We start from the raw sequence: 19,746 nt of genomic DNA on the forward strand, positions 1-19,746 counted from the left end.
GTAATCATTCTCTTAAAATACTTTTTTGTTAAAGAATCTTTTCCTTTTAGTTGAGCTTCTTTTTCTGAAATAAGATAAATACTGATTCAATTTGCTCTCCTAAATAAGCCTCTTGCATTTTATTTTAGGAGAATAGTGAGTGGTACATTTTTACCTCTCAGTAAAAGTCCAGCCTAAAAAACTTTGAATTTTGAAAGCAGATAACAGAGTATGTTTTTCACGTTCTAGATGTATTCTTTACATCAATGAGAGATGGTCACCTGCTTCCATTTAAATGATAAAGTCCTCTAATACATTTTAAGTATTTTACTTTATGTTGAGACGTGCATATCAGTGATTCCTTTCCCATTACTCTTTTAGTCCCTTCATTTGAGTATAAAGCTAGGAAGACCTAAGCACTTGGTAAAATGACCTTTTGAAACATTTCAAATGTCATTCCCCTATCCCTGGTGGAACATTAATAATCGGGGAAATGGTAGGGTTAAAAATCATCCTCAGCGATGTATCAAAGATACACACTGTAAGAAGAAATAGCTAAATTAGAGACCCTGAATGTATCAAGGAAGATTGTGTCATTGAGTTTTTAATGTTGTAAGACAAACATCTAGTCATAGTTTCGAAAGGCTTATGTAAATGTTGACATACTGCTGAAATGAGTATTGTTAGTTGCTCCTTACCTATTTAAGGTAGTGAGAATTGTGAAGCTGACCTGTTGGTCAGTCATTTTCCCCCTCTGCTTCATTTCCTTGTCGTTCTGTTCAGTTTCTATAACATGGTATGCAAAACCTGATTGTTATTTCACAGAGAGGTGAGAAATTAAAGTGGTTTAAAAGCAGATTTTCTGGGAATTCCTGGTGGTCCAGTGGCTGGGAATCTCCACTTCCACTAACAGGGGTGTGGGTATGATACCTGAGACTAAGATCTCACAAGCCACGTGGTGCAGCCAAAAAAACTTTTCAATTAAAAAAAAAAAAATTTCTGCTGACAGTAAATGGTGATTGTCACGGGACATATATATATATTTTTTAATTGGTTTATACCTGGGTCTTAATTTATAGAGGTGACTGAGTGACAACACAAAGAGGTCAGTGCCATTGAGAGGAAAGTTGACTGTTATAATTCTCTTAGAAATAAGAGACATAGCATGCCACAAAGGGTCCCAGGGAGAGCACCAGTGTCATTTAGGAGGCAGAGACGCATAGAGCAATCCTAGAATGTATCGTAGGGGAATGCATAGGCCACAATCTTAATTGGGGTTTCTATGGGTAAGGTACCAAGAAAGATCTTACAACCCAAATAATCACAATGATGTGATCACTCACCTAGAGCCAGACATCCTGAAATGTGAAGTCAAGTGGGCCTTAGAAAGCATCACTACAAACAAAGCTAGTGGAGGTGATGGAATTCCAGTTGAGCTATTTCAAATCCTGAAAGGTGATGCTGTGAAAGTGCTGCACTCAATATGCCAGCAAATTTGGAAAACTCAGCAGTGCCCACAGCACTGGAAAAGGGCAGTTTTCATTCCAATCCCAAAGAAAGGCAATGCCAAAGAATACTCAAACTACCACACAATTGCACTCATCTCACACGCTAGCAAAGTAATGCTCAAAATTCTCCAAGTCAGGCTTCAGCAATACGTGAACCGTGAACTCCCTCATGTTCAAGCTGGTTTTAGAAAAGGCAGAGGAACCAGAGATCAAATTGCCAACATCTGCTGGATCATCGAAAAAGCAAGAGAGTTCCAGAAAAACATCTATTTCTTCTTTATTGACTATGCCAAAGCCTTTGAGAGTGTGGATCACAGTAAACTGTGGGAAATTCTGAAAGAGATGGGAATACCAGACCACCTAACCTGCCTCTTGAGAAACCTATATGCAGGTCAGGAAGCAACGGTTAGAACTGGACATGGAACAACAGACTGGTTCCAAATAGGAAAAGGAGTACGTCAAGGCTGTATATTGTCACCTTGCTTATTTAACTTATATGCAGAGTACATCATCAGAAACGCTGGGCTGGAAGAAACACAAGCTGGAATCAAGATTGCCGGGAGAAATATCAATAACCTCAGATATGCAGATGACACCACCCTTATGGCAGAAAGTGAAGAGGAGCTAAAAAGCCTCTTGATGAAAGTAAAAGAGGAGAGTGAAAAAGTTGGCTTAAAGCTCAACATTCAGAAAGTGAAGATCATGGCATCTGGTCCCATCACTTCATGGGAAATAGATGGGGAAACAGTGAAAGCACTGTCAGACTTTATTTTGGGGGGCTCCAAAATCACTGTAGATGGCGATTGCAGCCATGAAATTAAAAGATGCTTACTCCTTGGAAGGAAAGTTATGACCAACCTAGATAGCATATTCAAAAGCAGAGACATTACTTTGCCAACAAAGGTCCGTCTAGTCAAGGGTATGGTTTTTCCGGTGGTCATGTATGGATGTGAGAGTTGGACTGTGAAGAAAGCTGAGCACTAAAGAACTGAACTGTGAACTGAAGAATTGATGCTTTTGAACTGTGGTGTTGGAGAAGACTCTTGAGAGTCCCTTGGACAGCAAGGACATACAACCAGTCCATCCTAAAGGAGATCAGTCCTTGGTGTTCATTGGAAGGACTGATGCTGAAGCTGAAACTCCAGTACTTTGGCCACTTCATGTGAAGAGTTGACTCATTGGAAAAGACCCTGATGCTGGGAGGGATTGGGGCCAGAAGAAGGGGACGACAGAGGATGAGATGGCTGGATTGCATCACTGACTCGATGGACATGAGTTTGGGTAAACTCCGGACTTGGTGATGGACAGGGAGGCCTGGCGTGCTGCAATTCAGCACGCAGGGGTCGCAAAGAATCAGACACAACTGAGCGACTGAACTGAACGGCAAGGTAGCAGGGTAATTGTTTATTTAGGATTGGAGGTTTATTTAGAGCAGGGGAATATAGTTCAGAATATGGTTCAAAATATAGGCTCCGGATTGCAGGGGAGATAAGCAACTTTGGCTCTTAGTTTGGCCCTGTGATTAATGGGTGCAAAATAGATAAATACAGAAAATGTAGAACATGTATTAACTGTTAAAAATAACTAGGATAAGAAGAGTTAATGTCAGATGTTGAGGAAAATTCTCAGAGAGTGTAGTAGAGATCTAAGGCTTCAGTGGAAAGAATGGTCCTATCCCAAGTTGATAATGATAAAGTCATGATATTTTTAAATTTTATTTTATTGAAGTGTGGTTGGTATATAATGTGTTAGTTTCTGGTGTACTGCAAAGTGACTCAGTTATACATATGTATAATACTTTGCATCTGCTAATCACCAACTCCCAGTCCACCGCTCTTCCACTCCCCTCTCCCTTGGCAACCACAAGTCTGTGCTTTATGTTTGTGGGTCTGTTTCTATTTCATAGATATATTGATTTGTATCATGTTTTAGATTCCAAACATATAAGTGATTTGGTGTCTGGTAAGGGCCTGCTTCCTGGCTCATAGACTGCTATATTTTTGCTGTATAGCAAAGGAGGTCTCCTTTATAAGGGTACTAATCGCATTCATGAGGGCTCCACCCTCATAATCTTATTACCCGAAAGTCCCACTTGCACATTTTATCATATTGGGGATAAAATTTCAAAATATGAATTGGTTGTGGGGGGCTGAATACAGACATTCAGTCTATAGCATCCTGTGTAACCAGGGAGAGGAAAATGACTAGTGAATATTTATGTGTGAATCTACCATAATCTTTTCTTTGGTTCACCTATTTGATTTTCTGATGTAAAAAACAATATGTGACTCCTTTCCCCATACATTTCTCTTAAGAGAAACAGCCCCAAATTCCATCCATTGCTGCATCCAGATCAAGTCCAGGATCTGATGCTCACTAGTTTCTACTAGATCCAGTTGTGACCTCTTTTGAACTGGTAGCCTGTGACCTTAAAAAGACGCATTTCTTGCCTCCCATTGCAAGTCATGCTCCTTATGCAGTGATGGAGCAGGCAGTTGTCTCTGCCACAGGTATTTACCTTTCTAGTCATTTGGAATGCTTATTCTCACTCCCTATATGCTGATTTCCTTATGTCAAGTTCTGGAAGTCAAATTAATAATTAGATGACTATTGGTAAGGGCTTCCCTGGTGGCTCAGATGATATAAAATCTGCCTGAAATGTAGGAGACCTGGGTTCGATCCCTGGGTTGGGAAGATCCCCTGGAGAAGGGAATGGCAACCCACTCCAGTGTTCTTGCCTGAAGAATTCCATGGATAGAGAGCCCTGGCAGGCTGCAGTCCAAGGGCTCACAGAGAGTCAAACACTACTGAGTGACTAACATTGCCACTGCCCATTGGTAAGTGTGATCAAAGAAAATAATGTTAAAATTTTTGTGTGTGTGTGTAATCTCATCTAGGTTATGATCAAACTCTTTGCCCTACTAGAACATACAGTTTAACTTTCTTGTAAAGAGAATGATATGCTTTATTGGACAGTGGTGGATAAATTTTGACACAGATGTCTTCCTTTTTAAGATTTCATGCAGACTTCTGTTGGATTTATTGACCCCAAGATTACAGTTTATCAAGCTCTAGTATGACTTAGCCTCTTGTTAAAACTTAAGAATCATAATAATTATATACTTGTAAGGCATCTCAGAATAATTCTGGAGTGACATTTGAGATCCGTAATGTAATTTTCTTATCTAGAAAGTGGTGTTTCTTAATATAACAATTGTGTATTACTTTGTCTTTTCATAAACTGCTCGCTCATTCTTTCTCTCCCTATCCACTCCCCTTCACCAGTTTCATTTTCAGAGCAGATCTTTGAAGTAGATAGTCATGTTTTATTTTCAGAGAGGTAGACACACAGTGAATTAACTCTCAGAACTGAGCCTTGAACCTGTATATTCTGAATTTGTATGTTGTATTAGTTGTATTCCTTTGCTCTGCTATATTTATTTATTTATTTATTTTTGCTCTGCTATATTTAAAGCATGATTTTTTGTTGTTGTTGCTATGTTTTTAAGCAGAGGCACAAATAGAACTCTGATTCATGAATTTGTCAGTATATCTTTCTTTAGTAACCTTTAGTTATAACATGCCCATAAGATAATGTCATTTTTTAAATGACAGCTCTAGTTATTGAGATATAATTCACATCCATTTTAAAGTATCCAATTGGATGGTTTTTAGTATATTCACAGAGTTTTGCAGCTGTCACCAGAGTTGATTTTAGAACATTTTCATCACTCCAAAAAGAAACTGTACCCATTAGCAGTCACTCCTCAATTCTGCCCTCGCCCCAATCCTAGGCAACTACTAATTTACTTTCCTGTTGACCTTTTGTGAGTATTTCATATAAATGGAGTTATATGGTCCTTTGTGACTGGCTCCTTTCACTTAGCATAATCATTTCAAAGTTTATCTGTGTTAGCACGCACAAGTATTGATACTTCATTCCCTTTTACTGCTGAATGTTTCGTTATATGGATTTATCTTATCATTCATCATTTTTATTTGTCATTATTGTGTTTATCCATTCATCTATTCATGGACACTGGGTTTCCCCTTTTTTGCTGTTTTGAATAATGCTGATATGAACATTCATGTCCAGGCCTTTGTATGTATATGTTTTCATTTCTCTTTGGTTATATAGTCAGGAATGGAATGGCTGGATTATATGGCAGCTTTATGTTTAACTGTTTGAGAGACTGCTAGACTGTTTTCCAAAGTAGCTGCATGATTTTACTTTTTGTCCATTTCTGGATTGTGTTATTTGAACCCATCCTTTTGTAATCCAATGAAATCTGTATCCTTTGAGTTAGTTTAAGGATAGCTAATACTATGTTCGATACAGGATGCTTGGGACTGGTGCATGGGGATGATCCAGAGAGATGATATGGCGTGGCAGGTGGGAGGGGGGTTCAGGATTGGGAACTCATGTACACCCGTGGCGGATTCATGTCAGTGTATGGCAAAACCAATACAGTATTATAAAGTAAAATAAAGTAAAAATAATTTTTTTTTATAAAAAGGATAACTAATAGTTTATTAGTTTAGTTTAATAGGATAGTTTAACGCCTCTATGCCAAGGTACCATATTTCCTATCCCTGACTTACAGGAGGACAGAATTGCCTAAATCAAGGTGAACAGTGGGTCATGAAAGGTACAGAATTAGCTGGGAGCACATTTTCCACCCCTTGACTTCTTTGTTTGGTAGACATGTCTTTTAGGTTCATTTTCTCTGTTTCTATTTGTGTGTATGTACTTTACTGAGGGAGAAGGCAATGGCAACCCACTCCAGTACTCTTGCCTGGAAAATCCCACTGGTGGAGGAGCCTGGTGGGCTGCAGTCCATGGAGTCGCTAAGAGTTGGACACGACTGAGCGACTTCACTTTCACTTTTCACTTTCATGCATTGGAGAAGGAAATGGCAACCCACTCCAGTGTTCTTGCCTGGAGAATCCCAGGGACGGGGGAGCCTGATGGGCTGCCATCTCTGGGGTCTCACAGAGTTGGACACGACTGAAGCGACTTAGCAGCAGCAGCAGCACTCTACTGAGCTGGCAATGTAGTAGATAAAAAATGAAAAAGCATAGTTCTTCCTTGAAAGGCCATTATGAATATATTTTTAAATTTTGCTCCAGGGCTTTTTTTTTTTTTTTTTTTTGAGAGTTTTCTAGCTAAATTTGTTACTCTGTGGCTCTAATAAAATGAAGACTATGATAAGTTAGATTCTTCACTGTTCTAGTTTTCCTTGTATGGGTTACTGTGTGTAAACCATAGACTGTTTTAACTTCATTTCTTTGATTGCAAAGAGTCTTTGGGTGAACTAAGCATAAATTCATCACCACTATTGGAAAATGACTTTATTATCTGGATTGTATAAATACTGTTATCTTCCGGTGGGAAGGACAGCACATTTTCTTATAAGAGCCTGTATTAAGTTGAATTTTTCTTATCTTAAGCCTTGCAGTTTCCAGTCAAACAGTTTTCCAGCATTATTACATGAGTGCATTTTTCTCCCACACCTTTCATTGAGGTTATGTCACGTATTTGTAATACAGTTAAATTCTTTTGTCACAGTGTATTTACCATCCTGGTTTACCTCCTGCTTTACCTCCTGGTTGGTTTATGGTATCTTTTATAATACGGAAGTTTTGAATTTTTGTAAAATCAGCCTATTTTCTCCTTTATGGCTTTTAAATTTAATATCATGTTTACTAAGGGTTTATCTACCTCAAAGGTTTTGTTTTTGTTTCCTTTTTCTTCATATACTTTTGTAATTTTGTTTGTAAACATAGGGGATTTTTTAATACCCCTTATTAATTTTATCTTTATTGGCACCTATGAAAGTTAAGGCAGCATTATATAATGTCAGTTGATATGCCATAAGCAAGGATCCAGAAGTATTTGGTTCTATTTATTTTGTCATGTTTTCTCATGAAGAATAGATGTCCATGAGAAATTGAATGGACCTGGGATTTATGTTGTATTTATTATTTACTTTGAAATTTTAAATTTAATCATATTTAATAGCTATATTCCCACCTAATATGTTTGTTTGAAATCGTTTAGTAGCAGGGACTTCCCTGGTAGTCCGGCAGTTAAGACTGCCAGTGCAGGGAGCACAGGTTTAGTCCTTCGTTGGGAAACCAAGATCCTGCATGCTGCACACCATGGCCTAAAAAAAAGCTGTTCAGCAGATTTCCTACCTCTGCGCACACCTAACTCCTTGTAGTGGGTTGGCAGTACTCTCTGTACTTTGCGAACTTGAAACGCTTTTTAAGTTTTCATAATTTGTATGGCTAAGCACACTAAGCTTACTTCTGTAATTAGTTATTCTAATTCAAAACCTCTAAAATCAGATTCTTTGTAATATTTAAAACAACAACAACAGGGAAAACCATTAGTAATGTTAACCATAGATCTTCCATTTGTGACTTCTTAAACTGTTTCAATGGAAATACTTTTACCTTAGAAGGATTTAGAGAAGATGAAAACATGGGAAAAAACAGAATAGTATAAAGCATGTTTTTTAAATTACTGGTAGCCTGATAGGAATTTATTTTTATTTTTGGTACGTAAGTAATATAAAGATATTTCTATTAAATGAATGGTTAGATGATTGCAAAATTACCATACTTACTGTTTGAAAATATATTTATGTGTCTGTTAAAATTTTAAAGTAACCAGTTTGATTTCAAGTTTGGATACCTTATCCTGGTAGACATTCTGTGTTGAGTAAAAATCCTGGTAAACCTTTTATTTTACCTTGAGTTTAGAAGACACTGTTTTCATTAAAAAGAAAAAAGAGAGTCCCATGTGAAAAACAAGTCCATCTTTAAAATATATCAGGGGTTAATGAAATAAATCTAAGTCTAAGCAAGACAAAAGGAAACAGTTACCCTGTAATTTATTAGTTAATCTGAGGCTGCCATTTGAGTAGCTAGATGATTTTAAAAACAGATCATGACATTGATGCTTTTGTGTATTTATTTTACAGGTGAAGAAAGCCAAGATGCAGGAATCAGGAGAGCAGACTTTAAGGTATACAAAGTTGAATTTCTTTTTAATGACCTACTTATAATTTGTTTTTACCTGCTGACCAGTATGTGGACCTGATTTGGATTGACTTACCTTTGGTTTTCAGCATCAGTTTTTATGTTTTGAAATTATTCGATTTAAGGTGAAAAGTATCCTCTGAAACTTTGTCCTTAAAATAAGGTTTGTCCCTCATTAGCCAGACTCATCAAGAAGCAAAGAGAGAAAAATCAAATCAATAAAATTAGAAATGAAAATGGAGAGATCACAACAGACAACACAGAAATACAAAGGATCATAAGAAACTACTATCAGCAATTATATGCCAATAAAATGGACAATGTGGAAGAAATGGACAAATTCTTAGAAAAGTACAATATTCCAAAACTGAACCAGGAAGAAATAGAAAATCTTAACAGACCCATCACAAGCACGGAAATTGAAACTGTAATCAGAAATCTTCCAGCAAACAAAAGCCCAGGTCCAGACGGCTTCACAGCTGAATTCTACCAAAAATTTCGAGTAGAGCTAACACCTATCCTACTCAAACTCTTCCAGAAAATTGCAGAGGAAGGTAAACTTCCAAACTCATTCTATGAGGCCACCATCACCCTAATACCAAAACCTGACAAAAATACTACAAAAAAAGAAAACTACAGGCCACTATCACTGATGAACATAGATGCAAAAATCCTCAACAAAATTCTAGCAATCAGAATCCAACAACACATTAAAAAGATCATACACCATGACCAAGTGGGCTTTATCCCAGGGATGCAAGGATTCTTCAGTATCCGCAAATCAATCAATGTAATTCACCACATTAACAAATTGAAAAATAAAAGCCATATGATTATCTCAATAGATGCAGAGAAGGCCTTTGACAAAATTCAACATCCATTTATGATAAAAACCCTCCAGAAAGCAGGAATAGAAGGAACATACCTCAACATAATAAAAGCTATATATGACAAACCCACAGCAAACATCCTCAATGGTGAAAAATTGAAAGCATTTCCCCTAAAGTCAGGAACAAGACAAGGGTGCCCACTTTCACCGCTACTATTCAACATAGTTCTGGAAGTTTTGGCCACAGCAATCAGAGCAGAAAAAGAAATAAAAGGAATCCAAATTGGAAAAGAAGAAGTAAAACTCTCACTGTTTGCAGATGACATGATCCTCTACATAGAAAACCCTAAAGACTCCACCAGAAAATTACTAGAGCTCATCAATGAATATAGTAAAGTTTCAGGATATAAAATCAACACACAGAAATCCCTTGCATTCCTATACACTAATAATGAGAAAGTAGAAAAAGAAATTAAGGAAACAATTCCATTCACCATTGCAACGAAAAGAATAAAATACTTAAGAATATATCTACCTAAAGAAACTAAAGACCTATATATAGAAAACTATAAAACACTGATGAAAGAAATCAAAGAGGACACTAATAGATGGAGAAATATACCATGTTCATGGATCGGAAGAATCAATATAGTGAAAATGAGTATACTACCCAAAGCAATTTACAAAGTCAATGCAATCCCTATCAAGCTACCAGCGATATTTTTCACAGAACTAGAACAAATACTTTCAAGATTTGTATGGAAATACAAAAAACCTCGAGTAGCCAAAGCAATCTTGAGAAAGAAGAATGGAACTGGAGGAATCAACTTGCCTGACTTCAGGCTCTACTATAAAGCCACAGTCATCAAGACAGTATGGTACTGGCACAAAGACAGAAATATAGATCAATGGAACAAAATAGAAAGCCCAGAGATAAATCCACACACATGTGGACACCTTATCTTTGACAAAGGAGGCAAGAAGATACAATGGAGTAAAGACAATCTCTTTTAACAAGTGGTGCTGGGAAAACTGGTCAACCACTTGTAAAAGAATGAAACTAGATCACTTTCTAACACCGCACACGAAAATAAACTCAAAATGGATTAAAGACCTAAATGTAAGACCAGAAACTATAAAACTCCTAGAGGAGAACATAGGCAAAACACTCTCCGACATAAATCACAGCAGGATCCTCTATGATCCACCTCCCAGAATTCTGGAAATAAAAGCAAAAATAAACAAATGGGATCTAATTAAAATTAAAAGCTTCTGCACAACAAAGGAAAATATAAGCAAGGTGAAAAGACAGCCTTCTGAATGGGAGAAAATAATAGCAAATGAAACAACTGACAAACAACTAATCTCAAAAATATACAAGCAACTTATGCAACTCAATTCCAGAAAAGTAAACGACCCAATCAAAAAATGGACCAAAGAACTAAATAGACATTACGGATGGCTAACAAACACATGAAAAGATGCTCAACATCACTCATTATTAGAGAAATGCAAATCAAAACCACAATGAGATACCACTTCACACCAGTCAGGTTGTCTGCGATCCAAAAATCTGCAAGCAATAAATGCTGGAGAGAGTGTGGAGAAAATGGAACCCTCCTACACTGTTGGTGGGAATGCAAACTAGTACAACCACTATGGAGAACAGTGTGGCGATTCCTTAAAAAATTGCAAATAGAACTGCCATATGACCCAGCAATCCCACTGCTGGACATACACACCTAGGAAACCAGAATTGAAAGAGACACATGTACCCCAATGTTCATCGCAGCACTGTTTATAATAGCCAGGACATGGAAACAACCTAGATGTCCATCAGCAGATGAATGGATAAGAAAGCTGTGGTACATATACACAATGGAGTATTACTCAGCCATTAAAAAGAATACATTTGAATCAGTTCTCATGAGATGGATGAAACTGGAGCCGATTATACAGAGTGAAGTAAGCCAGAAAGAAAAACACCAATACAGCATACTAACACATATATATGGAATTTAGAAAGACGGCAATGATGACCCTGTATGCAAGACAGCAAAAAAGACACAGGTGTATAGCGGACTTTTGGACTCAGAGGGAGAGGGAGAGGGTGGGATGATTTGGGAGAATGGCATTGAAACATATATACTATCATGTAAGAATTGAATCACCAGTCTATGTCCGATGCAGGATACAGCATGCTTGGGGCTGGTGCACGGGGATGACCCAGAGGGATGTTGTGGGGAAGGAGGAGGGAGAGGGGTTCATGTTTGGGATCGCGTGTACACCCGTGGTGGATTCATGTCAATGTATGGCAAAACCAATACAGTATTGTAAAAGTAAAATAAAGTAAAAATAAAAATTAAAAAAAAAATAATGTTTGTCCTTGAAACACGTAAGTGCTGAATTTTTCTTTGTTTATTCATTATTTATTCAACATAATGTACCAATCTCATGTTATCACTCAGATCCTGTGATATGTGAAGGAGACAAAATGGTGAATATTCTTCAGTTACATATACAGTATCAGAGAAGGCCATGGCACCCCACTCCAGTACTCTTGCCTGGAAAATCCCATGGATGGAGCAGCCTGGTAGGCTGCAGTCCATGGGGTTGTTAAGAGTCAAGACATGACTGAGGGACTTCACTTTCACTTTTCACTTTCATGCATTGGAGAAGGAAGTGGCAACCCACTCCAGTGTTCTTGCCTGGACAATCCCAGGGATGGGGGAGCCTGATGGGCTGCCATCTGTGGGGTCGCAGAGAGTTGGACCTGACTGAAGCGACTTAGCAGCAGCAGCACGTATACAGTATACATAATAGGAAAAATAGAAATAAAAAAAATCCAAGGAGTTAATCCTTAATTACCAAATGGACATGGGACACCTCAATCATTAGCTCTGTTCCCCTTACGGAAAAGAGGCAGCTTCTTTGTATGTCATACTCTGGCTTCCACAGCACCGTGATTTTCAGTTGTCCACAGTTCTTACCTCCTGTTGCTTGTCTACCAGCCAGATGAACCAATAACCAATAACCCTTTAACATCTTAATTTCAAGAATCCTAATCTTACACCTCACACACTAGCATTCCAGCTCATTTATTCTATTGTTACACTAGCCCTGTGTCTTACTCTACACTTCCACTTATAATGGCAATGATCTATCATATTTTCACTGTCAGGCATTGACCCTTCCCTCAAAAAAGACTTCCGTATCTTCCTGTGCTGCTCAAAAGATAAGATTTATTACTGTAGTCAGTTTCTTACAAACATTCGTAACTTCCTCTTCCTTTTTCCGTGTCATCCTTCCCTAGCCTAACCTAGTGTTTAAAAACCCTAGTTAAACCCTTCTGTTCACCTATTTCGTACTTATTCCCAATCATCTGAACGCCTTATAGGAAAACACAAAACTGCTCACTGGTCACAGTTTCCAGTCACGATTGCATCTCAGTGGGCACTTAAACATTCTTGGTGATGCAGTCACTCTTCCTGGTTTATTTCACAGTGGTAAAATTGTTTCTCTTTCCTCCTTACCTTCCTTCATTCCTTCTCTCCTTTCCTCCCTGCCTCTCAGCCTGCCTTCCTTCCTTCCTGACTCCGTCCCTCCCTTCTTCCCTCCTGCTGCTGCCTCTCCTCCGCCCTCCCCTTCCATTTACTCAGCTGGGGATCTGGCTCCCTAATGCAAAGAGAAATCAGAAGTGGATAGGAGCTGCCTTATTTGTCTTATCACTGAATCTACCCCCCTTAACTGCTTCACTGCTTCTCTCTAATATTCTCTGCATCCCTTTTCTCTGAAGTTAATTCCCATGCTCATCTCTCTCCAGTTGTACAATGGAGCCTGTCAGCTTCATCTTTTCCTGCTATTATTCCGTCTGTCTCCTTCAGCAACTGCTTTATTGGGATAAAATACAAATAACCTAAAATTTACCATTTCAGTCATTTTTAAGCATATAATCCAGTGGTACTAAGTACATTCACATTGTTGGGCAATCAGTACCATCTATCTCCAGAACATTTTTTATCTTCTCAAACTGAAACTTTGTATTCATCAGACTCTCCATTTCCCCCTTCTCCTAGCTCCTGGCAACCATCATTCTGCTCTGTCTATGATTTTGACTACTCTTAAGTACCCTATATTAGCACAGTCATAAATTATTTGTCTTTCTGTGATGTGTTTGTTTCATTTAGCCTGATGTCTTAATGGATTATCCATTTGTAGCGTGTGTCAGAGTTTCCTTCCTTTTTAAAGCTGAATAATACTCCGTAGTAGTCCATACCACGTTTTGTTTATCCATTCATTGGTTGATTGTGTTCATTGTTGTCAAGGGTTTCATTGAATGAGAAAGAGGTATTTGTGATGCTTACTTTTAGAGTTCGGGTGTTTTTGCTCTTTTTTTGGAGGAGGGAAGTTTTATTTTGGAGCATTTTTTTCCCGTCATACACATGTTATTAAGTAAATTTTATATAACTGAGGATAATCATATTTTGAGGTAGTAATAATTTTTCTGGATATAATTTCAAATATCTAACAAAGTGCTGGAGTTAATTCACTGTCTTGGTGGTTTTGTTTCTGTTCAATCTCTAGATACTTAGTTGAATATGTAGGAGATTTTGCTGTAAGAATCCAGGACCATGGGGTTTTAGGAACTTGTCCATTGTACACCAGACCGTACAAGTATACCTTCTACAATACAAGATCTAGAAAGTCTTTCAACAGTTGATATAACAATGATCCCCAGACTTACTCAGACTAGTCTTACACATAGAAGACCAGTCATTATAGTCAGAAATGTGAAGTTCTTGTCTGGGTTTATACCGTTCTCCTTGGAATCCTATTTAATTAGGCATAAGATGGGGCTCAGAAGTCTGTATTTTTACCAGTCATTCAGATAATTATAAGAAATAAGCCATTTTGGGAAACAGTGATATAACTGCTTAGTATGATTTCTTACCCATACCTTTCAATTCCCATGGTCATATCTTGGTTACTATATTAAGTGCTATTTTGAAAGTACAGACATTTGAGTAAATAGATTAAGATAAACTTCATCTGGAGATTTACTTTTTAAAATTAGTTACATCTGAAGAAAAATTGTTTGAACATTCAGAGTATACCAGGGAAAAAACCTTTATTGATACTATACTTGAATATTAGAGGTTCATTCAGAAAAGATAAGAGAGCTTTAAGAATTTTGGTGCTTTGTACTTTTTTTATAAGTAACATTTCTTTTTAAATTTTTCTATGTAGAAACTATTCTTACTGTTTATTAGTCTTATCTTTCCAAAAAAAGAAAAACTGGAAAAAAAAATTTTTTTGATGATGGCATAGTGTTCCCTTGTATGAGGATACATTACCCAGTTCTTTAACCAGCTGGACATTGGTCTCTAAAATTTTATATAACAAATCATATTGCAATGAAAATACTTCTTGATTAGTGTATACACACCAGTTCCAGTTACTCACCCACAATGAATATGTAACCATAGTTCTTTTCATACTTCTCCAATATAGTGTCACAAACTTTTTGTCTTTGTTAACTTAATAAGTGAAAATAAAGTTTTATTCTAGTCTTTAAAAAAGTCATAGCTTTCCCGGTATGTGGAGTATCTGCGACAGTGTCCTCCGCTTCTTCCTAGAGTGCAGAACAGCAAAGCGGATTTCTTGCTGCGGGAACGTGAATGTGGGAAGGATGGCCTGAACTGGGGAGAAGCTGTATTATAATAGTACTGGCCACAGTTACATTGAGTTTACTCTCTTCTAGTCTTTGCTCTAAATTCTTTTCATATATTGACTCATTAATCCCTATAACAGCCCTGAAAGGTAGGTTCTATAATTATCCCTCATTGACGGTTGAAAAAACTGGAGTAGAGAGAAGTTCATGACTTGCCTAAAGCCATAAAGCTAGTTTTGACAAAGTGCAATATGAGCTCAAGCAGTCTGGTTCCAGAGTCTGCACCCTTAAGCGCTGTACTATACTAGTGGTTGAGGGAATATGGGGAGAGTTGGAAAGTAAGGTAAGAGGAAGAGGGAGAACGTTGTGAAAGATCAAAGGGTAATCTCCATTTCAGAATCTCACTGAGGATCTTCCCAACATTAAAGTATCTAACATAATGATTTATCCTCCTAGTTTATATGACTTAGTCTTTTTCAGTTTCTCTTAATTTGTTACAAGTTTTTTTAAAAAAGATTTGCTAAGTTTGGGGTATAAGAACAAAAATTTGTTTGTTTTTAATTGGGGGAAAACAGAAGTGCAGGGTAATGCACCATCTTAAGGTTCAGAACCCCTTCTTGCGTAAGCATGTGTAATTTGAAAAAGCTTTTCAAGTGATTATGAGGCCCATTGTCTGAAGTCAGTCACCTCCCTACATTCCTTTGGTACTTTGGAAATAAAGTGGGAGCAGTTTTAGGTTGCTGTAGAGTTTTCTTTTACCATGTGGTCTTTAGAGAAAATCTGAGTTGCCTGTTGCTTACCTGAAATTTCCATGTGGTATAAAAACAGTCATGGTCTAGGGATGTGACAAAGAACTGGAATGCTGAAGGTACTAGGCCTGGCCTTACCTGTTAGGTAGCCGATAAAAACCGAGAATAAGGACTTCATGAAGTAGACTAACCTTGCCCCTTATCTAGGAAGAAATTGGTTTGATTTAATCACTTTTAGCAATGCAGCAGATCATCCAGAGGCTAATGTATTCATTTTGGTTTTCCCAGTCAAGTAAGCAACCCTGAAGTCAGTGATCAGAAACCTGAAACTTCAAGCCTTGCTTCAAACCTTACCATGTCAGAGGAGAGTAAGTACCATATTCTGTGCATCATGGACGTATTCCTGTGACCAGGTGATGCTGAACTTTTATAACTTGTTTTCACTGATTGCCTCACTTGTCTCAGAGTATCCAGAATCCTTTCATTGCCTTGTACATGTGTTCATCCTTACGCCCTCCTATAAACCTTATTGCATACCAGCTAAGGAGCAAAGTCACATGGGATCCACTCCTAGGGATTGGTGATTGTGTTTTTGTTTTGAGATTGAATGTTCTTCTAAAGGTAATAAATAGTGCTTTACTCAAAATCAGAAAAATTAGTGGGCCAGCCTCTGACTGCTTCTCTGGATGGCTTGATGTGTTTCTAGCTTTCTAATAACCAGATGATTCTATCTATCCATCTAGACCGAAAAAAAGATAAGTAGTCCCCTGAGAGCCCAAAATTGATACTGGGCCCTGAGGGAGACCCATCTCAATAGGATACACCCTGTTTACCAAACCTTAGCCAAAAATTTGTAGAATGTTCTTTTTTTTTTCTTGTGGAGATCTAAGCTTATAGGGCAGTTAGTCCTCCTTGAAATTAAATAGCTATGCCCTTTCATATTATACCACACACTTCAGAAGAATAAATTTGTGTACGTTGCTTTATAAAAAGACATTTGTTTAGGACATATATCTTAAGATGCTTAACCTTAACTTTATATAATTCCCATGTAATAAAAGACGATATGCCTTTTTAAAAAATGGTTATGTCTTTAGTTGTATATATTACCTCCTCAAAGATGCTGTTCCAGTAGTTCTCAAACTTTTAGCATACCTGAGAGTTAACCTGGAGTGCTTATTTGTAAGGTAGCATTCTAGCCTCATCTTTAGTGATTATCATTCAGTAGACCTGTTGTGGATGACACTCTGCATTTTTAAGAAGATAGCTAGGTAACTCTGATACATATGGGAACTGCTCTAATCAACGAAAGGTGTCTCCTCTAATTTTTTTAATATCTCACTCCAGTATTCTTGGACTTCCCTTGTGGCTCAGGGGTAAAGAATCTGCCCGCAATACTGGAAACCAGAGTTTGATCCCTGGGTTGGGAAGATCCCCTGGAGAAGGGAAAGGCTACCCACTCCAGTATTCTGGCCTGGAGAATTCCATGGACTGTATAGTCCATGGAGTCTCAAAGAGTCAGACACAACCGAACGACTTTCACTTCATATCCCTAAGAAAAAGGTCTGTTGCTTACATACTTCAGGGCCCAGAAATAAGTTGAGTCTTCTTGCTTCTTAAAAATTATTTCTCTTTCTTTCCTTCAAAAACTCTAGTTCCTTGGAAGTCTATGTTTATGCCTCTTCCTCCAGCTTTCTTTTTACCTCAGACTGAACTCCTAGTCATTTTGCTCTTTAAAGACTAGATCTTTGTTTTCTTCTCCATCCAGACCTTTATTATTCTTGGTAATTTGAACATCCATGTAGATGAACTGTCCAACACCCATAATGTCTCTCTTCTTTTCCTATCCCTTTTTACTCCACATGGATTCTGCAGTTCTTTATTACAATTACTCTCTTACTAATACCTTCAATAATTTTGACTCTTGTACTGTCCTTGCTAAACCCCAGTCCTGATTTAATCCAACTGTCCACCTTCTCTGTAAGTATTACATTAAATAGCTGAACATTACTGGGTAGTTTATACACTTAGCTGACTGTTTACTCGCAGGGCCTTAAGTGGGCACCCTACTACACTTTACTCATGAGTTTTACCCTTTACCATTTCTTTCCTCTCAGAGCACCCATACTGCTCACCTCTCTTCATATTTGACTGATGATTTCTTCTCGAATAGAAGCTGTCTGACAGGAGGTTCCCTTATTAACCTACCACCACCAAGTCTTCAGCCCTACTTGTGTTTGTACCCATGTTACCTTGTTTTATTCTTGTCAGAATGGAAATAGTATTCTTGTTCCTGTGAAAGGTAAGAGCTTTTATTTGTGCTTCATATCTTGTCTGTTCTCACCTACCCCAAGGACTTTGGTACTGTGATTATCCTAACACCATTGTTGCATTGTCCTATTCTTCTCTTCTTAATCCATCCTATCTGTGGAGACATGATCCAGTATCTTCTATCTTAAAGCACGAACAAAAGCCTCCCTGAAGTCCATGTTCCCCACCAGTTACAGACCTTCTCTTTGTCCCATGACCCACCTTGGAACCTCTGGAAACAGTTGCCCTCACTTGTTTTGCCTCCTTCCATTTACTCTTCATCCCTCTCAAATTCAACTTTGTCACCATTCTTCCAGTGAAACTGCTTTTATCAAGGTCATTAGTTCCTTTCAGTAACTGGAAGCACTAGTTCCAGTGGGTGTTTCTATCTGCCTGCACCCTGCCTCTTACCACTCTTTCTCCCACCTTCCTTCTTTGCTGGCCTTTCTTCTGCTGTCAAATCTCTGAATGTTGGTGGGCCGCTGGATTTGGTTCTAGTCCACCATCTTTGTTCTTTCTGTATTCTCCCACCCATTTCATTACTTTAAATATTTGATGCATAGTTAATACATTCCGAATTTGTGTTCCTAGTCTGACTTCCTTGCTCTAATTTCATTTTTGTATCCTACTGTATCCTACTGCCTGCTTGATATCTCCACTTAGATATCTAAAAGGAAAGTCATACTTAAAATATGTAAAAGTTTTTTCTGCCCTTAGCCCTCACCAAAGCTGATCTCTTCCCCAACTTATTCATCTTTGGAAGTATTTTCACTATCCCTCCAATTTCTCAAGCTGAAAACCTAGAAATTATCCTATTTTCCCTGTTTTCCTCATTCCTTAATTCAAATTCGTCAGAATGTCCTTTTAGTTTTACTTTCAGAGTATATTTCTAGGTTTTTGCCTTGTTTTCCTGCTGTTACCTTTTTTTTAAAACTAGTGCAGAGTTGAACACATCCAAATTTATTTACACAGTGCTAAAGAAATTTGAGTTCTATTTCCATTTTGTGGAATTTTATTCTGGGATCCAGCTTTGTTGTGTAACTGACATAGGTCATTGAAACTTGATTATCCCACCTCACATGCAATTTTCTGTCTCAAGGGAACAGAAAGCTTGGGTTTTTAATGCAAATACAATAATGATCTTAATACTGCTTTACAATTTAGTAGGAAGGCAGCTGTCCCACAGCTTGAGGGTGAAGAAGAGCAGGCAGAGAAGTTATAATTAAGCAGATTATGCCTTGACTCTTTAATCTTTTCATAGTTCCCAGGTACCACAAAGATTAAGGCTTATTCATTCTCTAGAGAAGTAAAAATTGGCCTAGATCTCCTAGAATGTTTTGCGATCTCTTCTAGAATTAAATGAGAGAAGGAGAAGGATTTGGGTTTTTGAAAATACTTGTCAGCAGAGAAGGAACCATTATGTAGAAATCAAATGAACTTCCGTTCTATGTAATGGATGATGAGAACCTTAGATCTAACTGAGATTCCCTTCATTTTTGTCAAAGTGATTAATGATTAGTATAATCTACAAATTGCTATGAATTATTTTCAGAGACTATGAACAGTGTGGCAATAGGCAAGATCCATGATAAGCCCATTCACAGATGATTTGTGTTACTGTTGGGCATGAATTGACCCCACATCTGATCTCGA

At 37.7% G+C, this 19,746-nt stretch overlaps 1 protein-coding gene across 11 annotated transcripts in view; it reads left to right on the plus strand.

Moving 5' to 3' along the window:
- The window catches only part of EYA3 (EYA transcriptional coactivator and phosphatase 3), a 96,663-nt gene that overhangs the window by 22,949 nt on the left and 53,968 nt on the right, over nucleotides 1–19,746 (plus strand). For all 11 annotated transcript variants that reach the window (XM_060408498.1, XM_060408499.1, XM_060408503.1 and 8 more), the window contains 2 exons: nucleotides 8,477–8,520; nucleotides 16,072–16,151. In XM_060408498.1, the coding sequence (XP_060264481.1) occupies nucleotides 8,477–8,520; nucleotides 16,072–16,151 (124 nt within the window). The remainder of the gene's footprint in view (nucleotides 1–8,476; nucleotides 8,521–16,071; nucleotides 16,152–19,746) is intronic.

This window comes from Ovis aries, chromosome 2 (assembly GCF_016772045.2).
Source record: "Ovis aries strain OAR_USU_Benz2616 breed Rambouillet chromosome 2, ARS-UI_Ramb_v3.0, whole genome shotgun sequence".
NCBI classification, from domain to species: Eukaryota; Metazoa; Chordata; class Mammalia; order Artiodactyla; family Bovidae; genus Ovis; species Ovis aries.